Here is a 19,893-nt window from a genome sequence, read left to right on the forward strand (position 1 = left end):
TTCAAAATTAAATCTTACATATTTAGTAATTCTATGCATTTAATAAGGATCATAATTTTGTAGTAATATTTATAGAAAGCTATTGATCCTGTTTTGCTTCAAACTGACTATGTGGTATTTTAAGACAGTAATTAGATATGGCATAAATAATTTCACAACCCTAGAAGATATTGTAAACTGGCTATTGGCTCTTAAAAAGGAAGCATGCAAATGAAGATATTTTACTTCTAGACACAAAGGGACTGCTTTAGAAATATTCCACACCCCATTCCCCAACTAAGAGAGAGAGGAGGAAATCACTGGAAAAATAAAACCTTTCCCAGAGCTGAAGAGAAAATCAAATCTTAAAATTAAAGGGTCCAACATCTTCTAAGAGGGGTTAATAAATGATCCACACATGGACTTATCTACATGTGATTCTGGAAAAGCAGGATAAAGAGACTGCATTAAAATGGGAGATGGCGGGGGGGCGGTTTGGGGAGGTAAAAGGGGATAATCTGTCTGTGAAGGTTCCACTTACCAGAAGAAAGAAGTTTCCTACAGCAATCGGAAAAACCACTTAAGGCTGCCAAATGGAGGGGGAACATTCCATGTATGCCACGCCTAAAGTGAACAGGACAGTGTCCTCATCACAATGCAATCACTTAAATAAAGTAAAAAGAAACTATTCAATACTTAACTTATCCAGCTACTCTCCTCTTAGAGCAGGCCTTTTCCACCTCAGCACTACTGTCACTGTGGATTTTCTGTGGGGCTGGGGGCTGGGTTATCCTGTGCCTGTAGAGGCCATCAGCGCCCCCCGGTCTCTACACTGCATGACAGTAACACTCTCCTCCCCAAATGATGACAACCAAAATGTCTCTAGACATTTGCCTCAGGAGCAAAACCCATTCCCCCTGCCCCGATGTTGAGAATCATTACCACAAGGCAAAATGTTTAAGAATGTTCACTGCAGTAACTTTTGTAATAGTAAAAACTTGGAAGCAACTTGTGTTTGTAAATGAGAATGAATAAATTGTGAAATCTTTACACCAGAATTAAATTTTATAAAATGAATGAACTAGAGTTACGTATAGAGACGAGAAAAAAAAGCCCAAATTTGTATCTACATGGCTAAACCAACAACTTCATGTAAAAAAAAAAAAAAGTTTAAAAAAGTGTACAGTAGCATACCATTTACAGAAAGTTTAATAGAAGATTTAAGACATGTTAATAAACATATAAAAAGGTAATAAAAATTTAAAAACATACATAAGAATGATAAACATCAATTTAAAAGTAGGGTGTTTCTGCAGAGATGCAAGAGAATCCATCTTTCAAACAAAATCTTACATGGAAACTTTAATATGTTACTCATAATCTAGAAAGAACTGGGGTAAAAAAATATAAAAATACCCTATGCTGGTTTACCAATGAAATCACATTAAACATTCTATTCTATTACATCGCCAATACAAAGAGGAAAAAGCTCAAGCAATTAGTACTACATTGAGGACAAAATCCACGTTTCCCTGACAAGGCATCAACACCTTGGGAAGTACTTACTTTGCAGTGTCAGCACCACTTGTAATTAGAGTGTTGATTAGCAGCTCATGGCCGTACCTCGCTGCTATGTGCAAAGGGGTGTTGCCATTCTTATCCTCACAGTCGATTACTGCTCCTGCAATAAAGGACATACTATCAGGCACTGGACTATATAACGATCAAGTCAAATCTATTACATGGAAAGTGATATAAAATGCAATTCAAGCACAAACTAATGGGTATAGCAATTTAACCACAGATTTAATCCACAGCACATTTACTGGGCCAGGCACTGGGGTTACAGATTTCAGACTTAAAGCAATTTTGTGAACTAAGCATAAGATTTGAACAGATTTAAAAATTACAAAAGGGTTCTGGGCGTCCAATAAGTTTGGAAACCACTGTATTTAAACAAAATCAAACACATTTCTTTAGAGTGAGACTTTCCAAAGCTTTAATGTGCACACTCTGTGTCACCAAGAAGACAGCATGCAATACTTTATGAATTATTTGATCATGAGCTTATTCCTACCCTTTCCCTGCAAAATCAGAACAGCTATTGTCTTGAGGACTACTAATAAACAGTTCCTTGGAACATGGCTTGTGAAAACACTGCTTTAATGTACCCAAAAGTTCTTTTTATTTAAAAGTTTAGCCTGCCTAGTACTAATTCAAATGCAAAAGAATACAAGTTCAGAAAATAAATGAAAATGCTAAAAATAGTTCAAGATAGTCAGAAGGGAAAAGAGAAATGCAACCGAGTTTTCTTAATATATAATACAGTTTGCAGTAGAAAGGCAGTTTTCTATCTAGCATGTTTTAAAAAAGCCAACACTAACTGCTAGAGAAATTATATTTATAATCTAAGGGAAACAATACAAAAATAAATGAAAAACATAATTACAAAAGATACATGTACATGGCATTTAAAATTCTTCATTATCTGATTTTCATGAGCTCTGATATCAAATGTCAAAAATGTGTATACTGCTATGACAATTCCTCAATACCATTCATTATGTGGATGCTTTTACTACACTTAAGAAAAAAAACAAACAGAAATACTTTTTACCACTCTGGATAATGGTTTGTGATCTGGAGAATCTACCGTGGAGGGCAGTCATGTGCAGTGGGGTTTTTCCATCTTTGCTCTGAAATAAACACACACGAGATTTAAAATTCTTGTTTTATCTGTAACTTGTAATTGTTAGTTTTATTTTGAATATCCTCTTGCAACTTTACTCTGTAGAACTATTACTCAAGCGTTAAGTTTAACTGAAGCCTGTGGCAGTAAAACAGCTGTTTGAAATTATGAACTAATTTTTTAGTATGTATATCATAAAGCACAAATATACAGAAACCTCAATGCCCACGGTTTTAAAAAGGCCTGGAGTGGTGGGTGTGGTGTAATCTTAGTATCACTCCTATTTCAGGTGGGGGAAGTGAAGCACAAAGGATATTAATGATTCGACCAAGGTCACATCACTGGAAGTGGTACTGCCAGGATGTGCTGCCCACGGTTCAAAAATTTCACACTGCTACAATTCTTTTGTTCTAAGAAATGCTGAATCCCTCCTTGACCAAGGAAAAGTGAATGTTAGAATTAACTTCAGAAACTATAATTCACTTAAAAAACTTTATACATTATTTTGTTTATAATTATTTGTAACAAATAATGTTAGCTATTTTCCCAAATTATTTAAAATAATAAACCAGACTGGCATGTGTGTTTGATGTAGAAATTCTGAAATTCTAGAGGAATTCCAAATATGAAGAAAAACAATGCCTGAGTTAGGTGATATCTTTTATTGTGAGTTAGGTAAAGTCTTTTCTTCCCTAAAATTATTTTGTTAATCAAAACATACATGTGACCATAACAAAGGAAAGAAGTATTTGGGGTATTTTGTTTATCTGACCAAAATTTAAAGTACACGGTGGGGTGGGAAAAGGTGTGACAGCTATCTGTGTTGACAACTGGATATATTGTGAGAAACTGTATATTTCTTGCTTTCAACCTATATACAATTGGGTTTCTGTCCTCTACAGTTAACTGATTATGGAATAAACACTTGAAGAGTGGGGAAAAAAAAAATCGGTAAGTGACACAATCAATGAGGCAGGGTTCATGATAAGCAAGGTTATGAAAAACCAGAGCTATACTGCTTCTTAAAAACCATTCATTTTTCTTCTATGTAGTATTCTGTAGGACAACCAATTTAAAAACTTATAAACTGAATAATTACAAACCTAAATTCACATTCCAATTCTAGTCATCTACAACCTGATCAAGGACAGAAACATCAAAATAGAGAATGGGATGGGAAGAAAAGATGAAGGAGAAAGGTGCCTTGATAAGGAGAACTTGAGGGTCAGCAAATATAATTTTTTTCTTGCAAGAAAAATGTCAAAGCCTTAACTCCTTAGTCAAACAATAATTCGATAAGCATCAATTTGACAAATACAGGAAACATAGGTGTCAGGAACGAAGATATATTCTTGAATGAATGCACATTCTTATGCGTTGAAAACTCACTGCTATCAACAATTTTTACATAATGTCAGTTGGACGGTACCTCAGAGGTCATCAACAACTTGGGGAATGTGTTTCAATGGAACTTGGCGGTAAGATAACTGGGCAACTGCACATCAGCAGGATGTCATATGTCCTTAGACAAGATTAAAGCAACTTTTATGAAATCTATTTTTAAACCAGCATCATGGTCTGTTGTCTTCAAATCTACTTAACCACCACATCTTAACTGTTTTGCTAAAACATTCCCTTGTCATGTGTAAAATCTACCACTGAATTTTCTAAATTAAGGAGGTAATTTCAAATAGGACCACTGGTCTAAGCATTATACTACAAGTGATCCTCTTGTAGAACTGATTCTCATCTCAACATTTCAAAAGAAAATACAGACTTAAAAATAATCATGGGTACTAGAGTCAGCTACGTAGGCAATGACATGAAGCAAGTGATTAATTATCTTCAAATTATAGTAAATAGTCATGTCTAAATGGCACTGTATAAAATAGAAAGCCTAATTTTTACCCAGCACCATATAAACTAAAAAATGCGTAATAGTTAACGATATAGGTAAGCCTCTTATTCCATGATACTTAATATTTAACAAAGATAATTTTAACTACAGCCACTTTATCATAAAGGGGTCTCACAGAGACTAAAGCTACTTGATGAGATCTTTTCGTTTGAAGAATATGAAGATAATTTCAAAATTTTCATTTTGAAAAACTCTTCATTAAAAAATATTACTAGGCTTTTGAGGAAACAAGTAACAAATTTCCCACCCCCACAAGAATTCTGTTATTTTTTCTAGGCACTGATTATCCAAACAGCAGGAATTCTTCAAATCAAAATAAGCAGTTTGAACTTATCAGTAAATATTTAGAAGTTATTTAAATTATTAAAAATAAAACTTTAGTTTAGTAGGTGATTTGATTGAGAACTGAAAGCTTTAAATGTATATTCTTAAAAGAGACATTTTAACCAGAAAGGGGTTCTTTATGATATCTCATGCCCTTTCCTTCCATGGGTTGATATGTATAAATTTTGTCCTTTAGCTGGCAGGGGGCAATTTAGAGCAATGACCTAATTATAAATGGGCTTGCTGCTGCTACAGCTGTCAGAGTGGGTCAGTGGCATCGTTAAAGGATTTTCTAAAGTTAGAGAGGTAAGAAAATGAACTCCTTTCTCTACCAGTCTGAAAGACACTGGCTCATCACACCTACAAAAGGAGCTGAAATTTTATGCAATGAAAGCTCTGAAAACATTTGAAGCTTAAATGAACGGTTCAATTTTGTTTGTGGTTTTTTTTTCTTTACACCACAAGACATGGTTTGGCAAGTGCTCAAAGAATGAATTAATAAATTAATACAGAAGCAATCAGTGAAAGCATCTTGGAAAATATAAAATGATGATTATACATTATGAAGTAGTTATGTTCAAAACTGTGGTTGCATGTGCATTTCCAAAGAATTATGCAGTAAAGGTACGTACATTTTGGCTCCAGAATTTTCACATATTTCTAAAATTCAAATGTTCACTCTTGAAAGCGAATGACCAAAAAACCAAAAAGCAACTATTCTTATATGTAAAACACTGTATCAGTCTTCTAATTTTTCTAACACTGTGAAAAATTTCAAAACAGAAAAGTTGAAAGAATATTACAGTGAACACCCATATACATACCACCTAGAGTCTACCACTAACATTTTACTATGTGAGCATTATCATACATCCATCTCTCTACCCACCCATGCAATTAAGTGATGCTTTTTTTTGGGGGGGGGGCCACACTGCGTGGCACACAAGACTAGGGATCAAACCTGTGCCCCCTGCAGTGGAAGCGTGCAGTCTTAACCACTGGACCGCCAGGAAAGTCCCTAAGTGATGCTTTTTAAAGTCAGCTGCTGATATCACTACCTATTACCTCTAAACACTTTGGTATGCGTATCATTAACTAGGGTTCAGTATTTGTTTGATTTGTAACCTTCTACGGGAACATTTACATGCAATGAGGCATATAAAAAATGTACCACCTGATGAGTTTTGACTAACACTTATTTATATAACACAAAGCTGTCAAAATACAGGACATTACCACCACAGAGAAAGTCCCCCCATGCCCCCTTTCCATCAATCCCTCCTCCCAGAGGCAACAATTGTTCTCTCTCTTTTTTTTTTCCCCCCCAACTATAGAGTCTGGAACCCCATATAACTGGAATTTTGTCTTATATAAATGGAAATATGAATATATTTTTGTGTAAGGCTTTCACTCAGCATAGTATTTTTAAGATTCACTGTGTGTTATCAGTAATTCACTCCTTTTTAGTAGCTACTGATACTACGGTGAACTCCTAAATACTAGATAGGGATTCTGATATTACTTCATACCTTCATATTGACATCGGCCCCATTGCCTACTAGAAGCTCTAAACACAATGCTCCATGTGTTGATGCAGCAGCAAAGTGCAAAGGAGTAAACCCTTTTTCATTCTTTTGATTTACATTAGCACCACAGTCTATAAGTTCATTCACGACAACATCTTGTCCATTGTAGCAGGCTACATGAAGAGGTGTATTTCCATAAGCATTTGGTTCATTCATCTATTGGAAGAAAAAAATTGTCAATCTTAAAGCAGTCTTCCTAATTATCGTTGTGAGCTATTTTAGCAACACTGTGGTTGAAATCTAATTATTAAAGTGAGAAACAAACAGGGATAAATACACAGATATGGCTTATAATTTTAAACTTCTTTAAAAATAATGAACATGACAACATTTTGGTGTCAAACGATTTTGTAGCTTCAGGGAATATAACTCATATATACAATGTCTACTTCATGACAAAACTGAATGATTCCAAGAGATATTTTAGGAAAATGAAAACAAATAATATATTTTCAAAAGCATTCTAGGTAAGGGACAATCATAGAATTAATTCTAAGAATCATGAAAAATGAACACAAACTGAAAATTCTGACATATATTGAAAAACACGCATATTTTCTGCTATTTACAGTGACAAAAGATTAAAGTTGGTGATTAGCAGAAAGATTTTTAAAAAAATGACTGACATCCTTTTCTATTAAATTCATTTTTGCAACAAACTTGGGCTTCAGATATTTTCCAGCCTACATACTGACATTTTACCAAAATGAATATGCTCAAAAAATATAGTCAACATTGAGAAATAATTCATGTAAATGAAGTTTCTTTATCTTTCTATTTCTTAAAAACTATATTGGATGAATATTTTAAAGTTTACATAACTTTTCTGTGGTAAAGAATTTTACTTTCGCTCCTGTCTTCTGGGAGGTAATCTATGGCACACCTGACAGCTGTGTCCTTGTCCAGGGTGGGAGCTGGCTATCCTGGACCTGAGAGTAGGATCAGGCACAGCGGGTCTTTAGGGCAGGGCCAACCACAGCACATAAACCAACCATGTGATGGAGGGGAGGGGCTTTGGGTCCGTTGGTATCAGTGGACTTGGAGACTGAAATCAACCATATGAGCAATTTTGATCAATCAATCATGCCTATGTAGTGGAGGCCCAATAAAACTCTGAAAACAAAGCTCAGGAGGGCTTCTCTGGTTAGCAATACTATGTGCATATGTCACGTTCTGATGCTGGGAGAGTTAGGAGTCCTAACTCTGTAAGGAGAGGCCAATGGAAGCTTTGTGTTTAGAATACTCTTAGACTCTGCCTTGTGTGTCTCTTCCTCTGGCTGATGTTAATTTGTATCTTTTCTGCCTAATAAACCATAACTGTGAGTATAATAGCTTTCAGTGAGTTTCTGGAGTCCTTCTAGTGAATCATCAAAACTGAAGTCAGTGCTGTGTGGAGACTGTGCCCTCTAACCTTGTGGTTGGCCCCAACTTATCACAACTCTATTTAACATTTTCTTTTCTCAGATCTCCGGTAACAGAAATTAGAGGAAGTGAAAATGCAACACTTAACTTTAGTCAAGTTATCTAGATTTCATCACCAAAAGGTGGCGGACACAGAAAAGATTCTCCCTCGGAGCTTCTTCCAAAACTTTGAGAGATTAAATTTATTGTTTTAAGTCACTCAGTTCAGCTCTAGGAAACTAAGTCATGCAACTGGAGGCCACATGTCACTAAACGGCTCTAAGTCTGACCACTTTTTCTGAAGAACACTCTCACCGGAGTTTATAATTTTGCTGTCAATAACATAAGCTTTAAAAATTGCACCAGAATGGACTTGAAACAGTGATCAGAAACAAGGCTATCTCATTTATCTAGATCAAGGGTCTCTTAAGGCATTATGTCACTCTGTTGAAACAGAGCTATAGGAAGTGCTGAGTTGAAATAAAACTTTCATCTGTTTGTACTCTATAAGCTTCTACCTAACAATGTGTTTGAATTTTTGATCCCTACATTTTCAATAACTAAGTGCTTCACAAAGTCCTTAAATTAAATTAATAGGCTATCCAGCTCCACAGTTCTGCCACGTATTCTTTGTCCAACCAGATTACCACCTATCTTTCTGTCTTTGCAGCTGATCTAAACTACCTCCCTCTCTCCTTCTACTTGGCTGCTTTTCATCTGTGTTTTAAAGACCAGATGAGTTTGTCAGAACTGTGCCTAAAGGATGGACTGTGGGAGCTCCAGGTATTCTTAGCTATCCCAATTCCGTAATCAAATATATTCAGATGAAGGAGCAACCCCTCTGAACCAAACAGATCATACAGTAAGGAACACTTGCAGCTAATGGGCCAGAAGCCTCTAGTTTTCCTGCCTACCTCTGGCCAATATCCTGTAATGTGAACAGCTGCAGTCATTTAAAGGAAATATTAGACAAACTGGGCAAATAATACTAACAATAACCCAGTCACTTAGGAAAATAATCCAAATATGTCTGATCTGCTGGTTTCCATAGCTGAAATGAAGCTACAGGGCCTAGAATGTGATGGAAAAGAAAAACTTCTGTCAATCAACCATTCACCTTTGGAATATATTTTACCTCTTAATACATTTGACTGACTTCATAACTTGGTCAGACATCAGTGCACTGTATATTATGTAAAGGACTATAAACATAAAACTATTAAAAGACAAAAATGTTATTGTAAAAAATCATCTTTTAAATTTGAAATAACTTCTGCCAACAACAAAATCACAAACACACAAAATGCTCCATTCTTCTGTACTGCTTAGTCTGTACACCTACATCAACCCCAAGATCAAGAAGGTACTTGACTACGCTGATCATCCCGCTAGAGGCTGCTGCGTGGAGAGGTGTATAAGACTTCTTGTCCTTGCATGTCACTTCAGCTCCGTGTGCCACAAGTAATTTCACTACTTCAGTGTGACCTGAAAATGTGTTTATGAAGAAAAAACAAGATGAGTGTATGGAAAATATGAAGTATAATCCTGAATATCTTTAAAGACAGGTAAAAATACAATACAAATTAACTAGATAATGCATGACAAGTCACCAATTAATCACATTATAACCAGAGAGAGGACAGAAGAAAAAAATAGGAATTCAGGATAATTTTGATAAATGCTGATAGAGGTAACTAATAATTGAAAGTAATACATTTATTTATTTTATCCAATGATAACCCTGCAATCTTCCTTTTACCTAGATCTTGTTGTTTCCAAGGTTGTTTTAATATATTCTCCAGTTCTTAAGTTAGCTTTTCATGTCTAATGTAAGACATTAGTTTATGTTGTGGAATCTTCTTCTACGTGGAAATCTAGGAGTGACTTGGGCTTATTTCTTAAAAATGTCAGGTCTTTAGAACACGCAGCTAAAAACTTCTTTTTCCTTATTATTTCCACCAGATGCCTTAACAACCTTGTATCAATCAGGACAGGCTAGGTCAGCAGTCCCCAACCTTTTTGGCAACAGGGACCGGTTTCATGGGAGACAGTTTTTCCACGCGGCGGGGGTGGGGTGGGAATGGTTCAGGCGGTAATGTGAGTGATGGGGGGGATGGTTCAGCGCTATGGGGGGGATGCAGAGCAGCAGATGGAACTTGGCTGGCTCGCCTGCCGCTCATCTTCCGCTGTGCCGCCCGGTTCTGGGGGATGGGGACCCCTGGGCTAGGTTATACGTGCTGCGGTTAACAACCAACTCCCAAATCTCAGTGGCTTAAACAATTAGTGTTTTATTTCTCATTAGGATTATGATAGCTTGGCCAGAGGGCTCTGCTCAGTCACGCAAGGATCCAGATTCATGGAGCTGACACACCATTTGAAGGCAGCTTGGTCACTGTGCCAGAAAGGGGAACAGACTACAGTCTCACACCAGCAATTAAATGCTCTGGTCCACAGGGGATGCTACTTTCATTAGTCAGAACTAGTCTCAGGCCCCACCCAACCACATAAGGAGGCCAGGAAGGGGGACATGTAACTGGAAGGTGGGAGAACCACTGTTCTCCTTTCTTATCTCCTCACTTCTTGTCACATTAGATTATACAGTGCTTTCTCCTCCTCCCAAAAGCCTTTCCAACTCTGTGCCTTTGTTCATGGGACTGATTCCTACCTTGTACGGAATGTTCTGCTTGGTCGTTTCTTTCTAATCGTTGTTACTAATCCTCAAAGAAGGTCATGTCAGTTCCTATCTTCCCTAGAAGTCTAAGGCTTCTAGTTGCCTAGCATTACGTGGTCAAAAGCACAATGTACCTGTAAATACTATCTAATAAGCATACATAATAATACTTTGTGATGTATCTTAAACTTGAATCATTATTTAACAAACTCTTTAATTACTTTTATGTATTAAGTTCCCAAATATATATACCTTTAAAGGCAAATATCATAGGCTCTTATGTTCTACTTCTTGGTGTATTTCAAACAAAATAGGTACCTAATAAATATGTTACATTAAACGAGTTGCTAATGATGCCATTTTTAATACCCCTCATACGGAAGGAGTATATAAAGTAAATAACTATAAAAATGAGACCTTCAAACATAGTACCTTGCCCCCTTGAAAAAAGGAGTCTACAAGATGCATAAAGAATCAAGTAGATATAGTTGTTCATATATATAAATTATCAATTAAAGAGGATACATTCAGCTATTTTTTCCCCATTTCAATATGAAAAATATCTACTATACTTTTAGGAAAAAATCTAAAGAATATCTGTCAAATCATTAGGTGCCAAATTAAATGTGACTATCATATAAGAGCACTAACTGGTACAAAAGATCTCTCATTACACATTACTCTCTGATCTATGGCTCTAGAAAGACAACTACTTGGGTTTACTGTAATGTATTAAAAACCAGGACTTATAATGCCCAGGAGGCTCACACATAAATATAGCTTTTTTAAACTGGGCAAATGCATATTATTCACTAAATATGCCAAAAAGAAACAAATTCTCCTGATTTTTAAGACTAGAAGGCCCATTATACAAACATAATGGAAAAACTGTCCAAAACCAACACATCATTCTAAGTAAATGACTTAGATCATATTAATTATGTAGATTCCAGGAAGTGTGAACTTTTCCTGAGACCCATAAAGCCCTGTTTTTAAAAGGTGCCATGCATAGGGAAATTTACAATCTTAAACTTGACAAATACTTATTTAAGCACATTTCTGAAATAGGTATAAATTCCTTTAATGGACCACTGAAAACATGAAGAAGGGGCCTTTCCATAGCCAGTTTGGGGTGACCTATTTAAAAGAAAAAAGGGAAGAAAGTTCTAGAGCGAAATAAATGATATTGTTCTAGCGAGGCGGAACCTAGCCAGAATACGTATGTGTTTTCCTTATCAATTTATAGAATGATGCTACCAAGGAGACTAGATTTCATTCAATTCATCTGGGTGTATTTTTAGAAGACAGCATCCAGCAGACATGCGTGGCATACATAATTATGCATACATAATCCATGCAATGTGAATTTGATAAATGTAATCATTATCCGTCAGGAATTTGGAAAATTCCCTACATTTTTCTTTTGTTCATGAATGTATTAATAAAAGTAAAATGAGCTATGCTCCCAAGTTTTTATGGAAAGGAAAGTAAGAAGAAAAAACACCATTTCACATCAACTCAAATTATGCATTGCTTTAAGAAGAAATAATGTAATGAGTTGCTTGTCAAGGTAATTAATATTTATTTAGTACCCTCTATGTCAAAGTCATCACAGTAAGGTACTTTGAGGCAAAAAGTGACTGGGTATTGCTAAAAGCACTGAAGGCAACAGAAAAGATGAATGAGTAAATGGATTTTTTTTTTTTAAACAGATCTTTATTGGAGTTATAATTGCTTCACAATACTGTGTTAGTTTCTGTTGCACAACAAAACGAATCAGCCATATACATACACATGTTCCCGTATCCCCTCCCTCTTGAGCCTCCCTCCCACCCTTCCTATCCCACCCCTCTAGGTCATCGCAAAGCACCGAGCCGATCTCCCTGTGCTATGCTGCTGCTTCCCACCAGCCAGCTATTTTACATTTGGTAGTGTATATATGTCGATGCTACTCTCACTTAGCCCCAGCTTTGCCTTCCCACCCCATGTCCTCAAGTCCGTTTTCTATGTCTACCTCTTTATTCCTGCCCTGCAACTAGGTTCATCAGTACCAGTAAACGGATTCTTCATGAAGGTTCATGGTAGGAGCAAACACAGGGTAGGGAGGGAAAAATGATCAGTTCATTTGGGGACAGAGGTGGGGCTGGGGAACATAAACAGAGGATTCAATCATAGCATAAGGATAAGAGGTAGAACCTAACAGAAAAGTAAGGGTAGCCTCAACCAGGGGACAGAAGGTCAGGGCAAATACAGAAGCCTGTGAGAAATAAATTACAAGAAGACATGTAATGCAATAATGTAATGTCTCTTAGGCTAATATTGGCAGATTCTCTAGAGGTGTCAATGACCTGGACTTAAGGCCTGTCTAATAGACCAGGCAATAACTCCCTACTTTCATATATTTAGCTCCTTTTTAATCCTGAACACCTAAAACAACTGAATGGTTTTAGAAACTGTGTGTCAATACTCCTCTTTTTCCAAGCTTAAAGGAAGGAAGAGACAGGGAAAGGAAAATTATGAATCTCTGAATGTCTATACTCAAAAATTAAATGGACTATGAGGTCCAAGAAATACAGAATATCTTTTACAATCCACAATCAGCCTGAAAAATGACATTTAGTAGATCAAGGAAAACAAAGCCATCCAAGGGCCTCTGAGATACACACACCCAGCTACTCTGGGAGCTCAATTAGAGGCAACCCACAAAATTCCTTGGCCTTCAATTTTATGAAAACAGCTGTTTAGCCAAGTTTAATTCTTTGGAGATAAAAGGCCTGACACCCTCTGCTTAATGTGTGAACCTTTTAGTATAAGGTATATAGTTTAAAACCACAGACTATCTGTTCCTGAACTGTCAAGAATAAGCTACTCCAGAATATTCAGAAAAATCCCCAAGACTTAAAATACAGAAAACCTACAGGCTGTGAGGAGGGCACTTTAGGACACCACAGGAGACTTGCTTCTGGATGTTTTACCTTCAATTAATAGAAGAAAAGTGCCCATGACATAACTAGAGGCACAAACCTTTGGTGTGAGAGAAACACCAAGAGCCCAAGAGTTATTTCCATGCTGGGCAAAGGATTTTCCTGGACCTTGGGGTTACTGTCAACTGCTTTGAGTTCATTTGGTTTCTTACATTTTTGCATTTTACACAATTTTATATAGTTTTTTAAATTAATAATCTTTTATCAACCTTCGAATTTTAAGTGAGAGCTAGGAAAAGACAAGAGCAAAGGCAAGGAGTAGTGAGGATAAGCTATGCCTGTGAGAAGAGGGGCTAGACTGTCTTTGTAGTCAGTATGAGAGGCACATGGGAATGAGACCAGCACTACATGGCAGGTCCGTCAGTCCATGTAATTTTTCCTAAGTCAGAGGAGCAAGAACAGCAGAAGCAGAATGGACTTTTGGGAGGAAAAGAAAAAGCCCTGAGCTCCATGGCTGCAAAGAAAGGAGTTCTTCAGCTCTATTGTAAGACGCCCCACCCACGGCTTCCTTCCAGAGGCACAGCCTAGCCCTACGGGACTTGCAAGCTTTGCGGCAGGTTGAGATCCACTTCGACCTGCGTGGTCTTAGCGTCCGCAGGCCAGCATCTCTGCTCTGTTCTTTCTGTGCGTTTTAAAGTATCCTGAGGAAGGCTGACCTTTCTCCTCCCTGGCTGCCCCAGTTACCTCAAAAACCCATTAATGCTTTCGTTAGTGCTCTGCTCGTGGAGTTGCGTAGGTTTTAAGCAGTCTGCCCCAGGACCATTTTCCCATGAGCTCTGTTAGTTTCAGACTGCAACTGTGCAGATCCTAAGACTTTTCAAGAATCCTTTTTTTTTCTTTGTTTGGTCGCACTGCGCAGCTTGTGGGATCTTGGTTCCCCGACCAGGGATGGAACCCACACCCTCGGCAGTGAAAGCGTGAAGTCCTAACCACTGGACTGCCAGGGAATTCCCTTAAGATGTTAAAAGCAGAAAAGCTGATATCTAAACCTCAGTTTCTTACTGTGAAATTACTGTGGTAGAAATCAAACGTGATATGCCTATTTAACCCAGTGCTTGGCACAAGATAACAGGCTTCTTAATACATCTTCACAACTTCTACCTTAATATTCCCATACAAACAAGGATGGGTTCAGGATGGGTATGAGAATAGGCTTTTAGTAAACACCAATCTAAACTCTGTACCCCAAGCTTGTGTCTAGGACATCTCTCCCTTTAAAAGTAAACAGAATTAATTTTAAACAGCTTTCAGGAGAACTGGACCTAATGTACTCCTGTCCTGGCAAACCTCTCCCGACTGCCAGGCTGGTTCCACTTGGGCAGCAAACTCAGATATGGTGCAACTTCTCACTATCTTAAAAGACATGTTATACCAAATGCAAGAACGAAATGTCCAACTTTTCCTTAATACTTAATGTCAAAAAATAAATTTAAAAAACACATACCCATATATGCTGCCCAGTGGATAGCACGTCTATCTTTCTTGTCAAAAGCATTAATATTGGCACCTCTAGACAAGAGTAGTTTGACCATCTGGAATAAAAATAAACACAGTTTCATCAACATTCAGAAGCAGAACTGTTCATGAATATCCATCATGAAGACTACTCATCTCAAGCTCTCTGGCACTGAATTTCTGCATTTGTAGAAAGGAAAGATGAGACTATATACTGAAGATGCTTTAACATAATTTAATAAACAACAGGACAATATACGAAAAAAGGTTTCACTATGGTGGTTACTGAAGTCAGGCATCAGTATCTTTTTAAAGATGCCACTTTGTGTCCTGGTATTTTATGAACAACTAAGCACAAACCTGGAAAGTCTAAAGGGAGAGTATTTAACAACAGGTTTTATTCCTTTTTGTAGCCCAAAGTGTTATTAAAATTCAAAGTGCATTCTGATCCCAGAAATGTCTTAAATCTAATTCAAACACAGATGCAGTGTCCGTAATATGATTAGACCTGAAGGTCACTGCACAGTCTACTTACCTCATAATGTACCAAAAAAAGTCATTCCCATTATGTCCAAGCATATTTACAATAGTTTCCCCATTAGAAAGGGCATTCCAGATGTCAAAAAGGGACTCATCTAGTGACCTGAACTGCAGTAAAGACAAGAATTCTTTATGTTGCAAAAGCCGAGAAGAACAGTGAAAACAGCACTGCAGCAACTAGCCCTCAGCCATGGAATCTTGGGAATGTCACTTTACCTCTTTTTTTAAAAAAATTGAAGTATAGTTGATTTACAATGTTTCAGGTACATAGCAAAGTGATTCAGTTTTATATATACATATATTTCTTCCAGATTCTTTTCTACTACAGGAAAAGAATTGATATTGAATATAGTTCCCTCTGCTTTACAGTAGGACCACCATTTTTACCTCTTTGAGTTTCTGTGTCTGCAACAAAAATGAAGGACTGGACAAGCTGCCCTCAAAGGTTCTTCTAACTCTGAGTCTCATTCTTTCCTAAGTCTACCATGTACATACATAAACCCCACTCTTTGCTATGGCACACCTAACATTAACCAATGCTCCTTGTATAAGATAACTAAATACTAATTTTCTTAAATTGTTTTCTTTTGATGGTCTGTCATCAAAGAATTCTTGACTAAATGTTCAAAATAAACTATAAGAAAATGTTTTCTACACTCCACTTTCCTTTGCTACCATCTTTCTGGGAGAACAATGAAACTCTTCCGCCTTCCTAGACATTCTTTCCTGCAATGACAGAACATACTTTTCACATTGTGTCACAGTTGGCAGTGTTGTCCTTTGTCTCCCCAGGTTGACCATGAAATTCAAGTGCAGGGGCTGTATCTGATAAATAAATTTCTAAATTTGAGAAAGTTATATCATGAATTATCATGAAAAGAAGTCTGAGGGTTTGAAAAAGGCAAAATTAGATAAAAATGAGCAAAATAGGCAAGTTCATTAATAATGGGGGGGGGGCACACACGCAGGGAGAGAGAATCACTGTCTAACTGAATACCACTTACCTCCCCGTGTCCACTGAAAGCTGCATGATGCAGTGCAGTTCTCCCTGCTCGATCGGACACGTTTACATTACTCAGCAGAGGGACCAAAGCTTCCGCACACTTTACAGCTTTATTAGCAGCCGCTATGTGTAAAGGGGTTTGCCAGTTTTTGTCTCGAGCATTAACATCTGCAGAATGCTTCAAAAGTACCTGAACTGCTTCCTAAAACATATGAAGATATACAAGACAAATGAGTTAACAGCTTTAGAAATTGTACACACATGAAGGAAATAAAATTTCTTGAGAAAATAAAAATAGTTCTGGCAGAACCTGCTATAAACAAGCCAGAAAACAAAATAGCTTGAACTAAAGGCAGTACTCAGAGCCATGCAAGATACATCAAAATAAAACATTCCCTTTCTCTATCCTCCAATTAAAGGCACAACAATCAGTCTCTATCAAAATGTACAAGAAATACTGACAAATATTCTTCAAAAACATTCATTACTAATCTTGCTTTTCTAGATGGTGAGATACAATTAATTTATACTTTCAAAGCTTTAAAAAGTAGATTTATCACTTTGCCATTAAATACATAAAAATTTAAACATACTATCTCCCAAAGTATTCCACACGCTATATTTTACAAAATGAAAAATCACTAGGATCTAATTCATTAGAGAGAGAGAGTGAAAGAGAGGGAGGGAGGGAGGGAGGGAAGAAGTCTTTGTTGTGATGCTACCTGGTGGGAAAGTTGGTGTTAACAAGGCAAATTAAGAGTTTACTATTCAAAGGGATTGGTCTCCCAGAAGCACAAGAAAAACGTCACAAAACATCCATAAACTGGACTCATGGCAAAATCGAAAGGAATCCAGTATGCCATCAATATTAAGCAATATAATCAGAACTAAACGTAGCAGAATTTTTCTCCTTACAGTGATAATCCTATTTTTGGCAGATGAACAACAAACTACATATGAAATGAAAAGGACCAGAACCAAATCACCTCAGTTCTGTCATTTACAAGGTATAACTATTCAAGTCTAGTAAAACTGACCCTTGGTTTTCTTATCAGTAAAGAGGGGAAAGAGCACCTGTCCATCACTCATCTCAAGTCTGCTATGAAGCAAAAAAACCTAATGTACATAAGATTGTTCAAAAGATTAAAATAACTGTAACTATGCAAAGTAGCAAGGAAGACCAAGCAAAATACTATTATTCATGATTTGCACATAGCCTTTGAAATAAAAAGTAATCAGAACTGCTGAAATATGGGAACCAGCACAAGGCTGGCAAAAGACTGGAGAGACGCCCATCAATCTATCGACCTGCTGAGTAGCTAAGTAAAGACATATGAAGGCTTGCCCTGTGACCTCACAATTCCAATCCAGCTATTTACCCAAGAGAAATTTTAACAAGACCCATCTAAGAATGTTTTTATTTTTTATTTTTTTATTTTCTTTATTCATAAGTGCCAAAAACAAGAAATGTAAATGTCCACCTATAGCAAAATAGATAAACTGTTGCACATCCATACACGAAACACTACTCGGCAATAAAAAGAAATGAACCACTAATGTACACAACAGTATGACTAATCTCAAAAGAAGTCAAGACATAAGAGTACATATTGTATGATTCCATTTTTATAAAATTCTAGAACAGGCAATTGAGAGGTGCCTCTGGGGACAGGAGGGACTGACTGAAAAGGGACATGAGGGAACTTGCTGGAGTGATGGAATCTTCTAAATCTAGACTGGGAGAAAGGTTACATGGGTGTATACATTTGCCAAAACTCAACACTATACACTTAAAGTCTGTGTATTTTACTGTAAACTATATTTCAATTAAGAAAAAGGAATATAGGGGAAAAGATACACAGAGGAATATGTACTCAGAATCATGGAGAACAAAGTACAAACACTGTCAGGATTCTCAATCTTCATCCTCAAGAAGGGTATTTTGTGACTTAGGGAGTAACACTAATACCATCCTGGGAAATAGATGTACTAGAAAATAATTAAAAACAAAATGAAGACTTTATAATTGGACAAATTGGGCAAATACAGCATACTATAGATGCCAGGCTTGTCTTAATTATTTCCAACTGGAATTCACAATGCATACCTTTAAGCTTCTGAAAAGTGTGTGGAATACTTACGTTCCATCAGCAAGAACAGAAAAATCAAAGCTATACTTTTGTTTCACAGAAAAACAAGAATAAATCCAGTTTATGGTTGAGGGTGGGTAAGATGGCACCTAAGGAAGGCTGTAAACACAACGACTAAGACTGTTTGAACCCTGGGTCCACTGCTGGGGACACTTAATTGTGTACCCCACAACTCATGTTGAAGCCCTAACCACCCCCCACCACAAAGCGGTAAAGTTAAATGAGATGATAAGGGAGAGACCCTAACCTGATCAGACTGATGGCCTTCTAAGACGAGGAAGAGGGAGAGAGAGATTCCCCCCTCCCCCACCAAATGTGAGGACACAGTGAGAAGGCAGCCATCTGCAAGCCAGGAAGAGAGTCCTCATCAGAAACTGACCCTGCTGGACCTTCATCTGAGACTTCTAGCCTCCAGACTGTGAGAAAAAACATTTCTGTTGTTTAAGCCACCCAGTCTATGGTATTTTGTTTGGCAGCCGAGCTGACTAATACATCCATCATTTACTACTCAGAATAATATACGTCAGTGCCATATCACAATAGCAGTGATCTTTGAAAATTCAGAGAAAACTAAAGAACTCTCTAAAGACAGGAGATTCAAAAACAAAAACAATTTTTTTAAAGGGTAAATTTCTGGAAATTACAAACCAATGAGCCTGATGTCTTACCCCAGTAAAATTCTAGATTTTATTAGCAACACATTACAAGCATTTAGAAAAAAAATGTAGGGATAACCAAGGATATACATAGTTTTACTAATGACAAAATTACCATAGTAACATTGATCCCAATTTTTCCATTATTGGAGGGTATGCATGTGTAAGAAATGCTGCAGGTGTGCCTTGACTTCAAACAAGTAATATCCTATGACACAGATTTAAATAAGATTAAGAAATATGGGGGTGGGGTGATAACAAAAGGTTAAATAATTATATCCAAAGAGTATTCATAGCTTAGGGTCAGGCACAGGGAAAAGAAGGGTTAACGCATTCCAAATGAACACAATGTTTGGGTGAACCACTAATATCTCACATGATAATATATTTTAAACTCAGTTATCTTGATAGAACTAAAATGTTAATCCCTGGAGTTAGGTTAAAAAAAATAAATGCATATCCTTCAGAGGATCCAGTGTGATGTGGATGGATAGACAGATAGATAGATAAATAAATAAATAACACACACACACACAC

The 19,893-nt window shown here is 36.9% G+C and overlaps 1 protein-coding gene across 4 annotated transcripts in view; it reads right to left on the minus strand.

Annotated features, from left to right (window-relative positions):
* ANKRD28 (ankyrin repeat domain 28) overlaps positions 1-19,893 on the minus strand; it is a 172,745-nt gene that overhangs the window by 32,965 nt on the left and 119,887 nt on the right. For all 4 annotated transcript variants that reach the window (XM_061194706.1, XM_061194708.1, XM_061194707.1 and 1 more), the window contains 7 exons: positions 16,552-16,752; positions 14,997-15,084; positions 9,240-9,382; positions 6,440-6,652; positions 2,597-2,675; positions 1,546-1,660; positions 521-603 (listed from right to left, as the gene is read on the minus strand). In XM_061194706.1, coding sequence (XP_061050689.1) covers positions 521-603; positions 1,546-1,660; positions 2,597-2,675; positions 6,440-6,652; positions 9,240-9,382; positions 14,997-15,084; positions 16,552-16,752 — 922 coding nt within the window. The remainder of the gene's footprint in view (positions 1-520; positions 604-1,545; positions 1,661-2,596; positions 2,676-6,439; positions 6,653-9,239; positions 9,383-14,996; positions 15,085-16,551; positions 16,753-19,893) is intronic.

The sequence above is a fragment of the Eubalaena glacialis genome, chromosome 6, assembly GCF_028564815.1.
Source record: "Eubalaena glacialis isolate mEubGla1 chromosome 6, mEubGla1.1.hap2.+ XY, whole genome shotgun sequence".
NCBI classification, from domain to species: Eukaryota; Metazoa; Chordata; class Mammalia; order Artiodactyla; family Balaenidae; genus Eubalaena; species Eubalaena glacialis.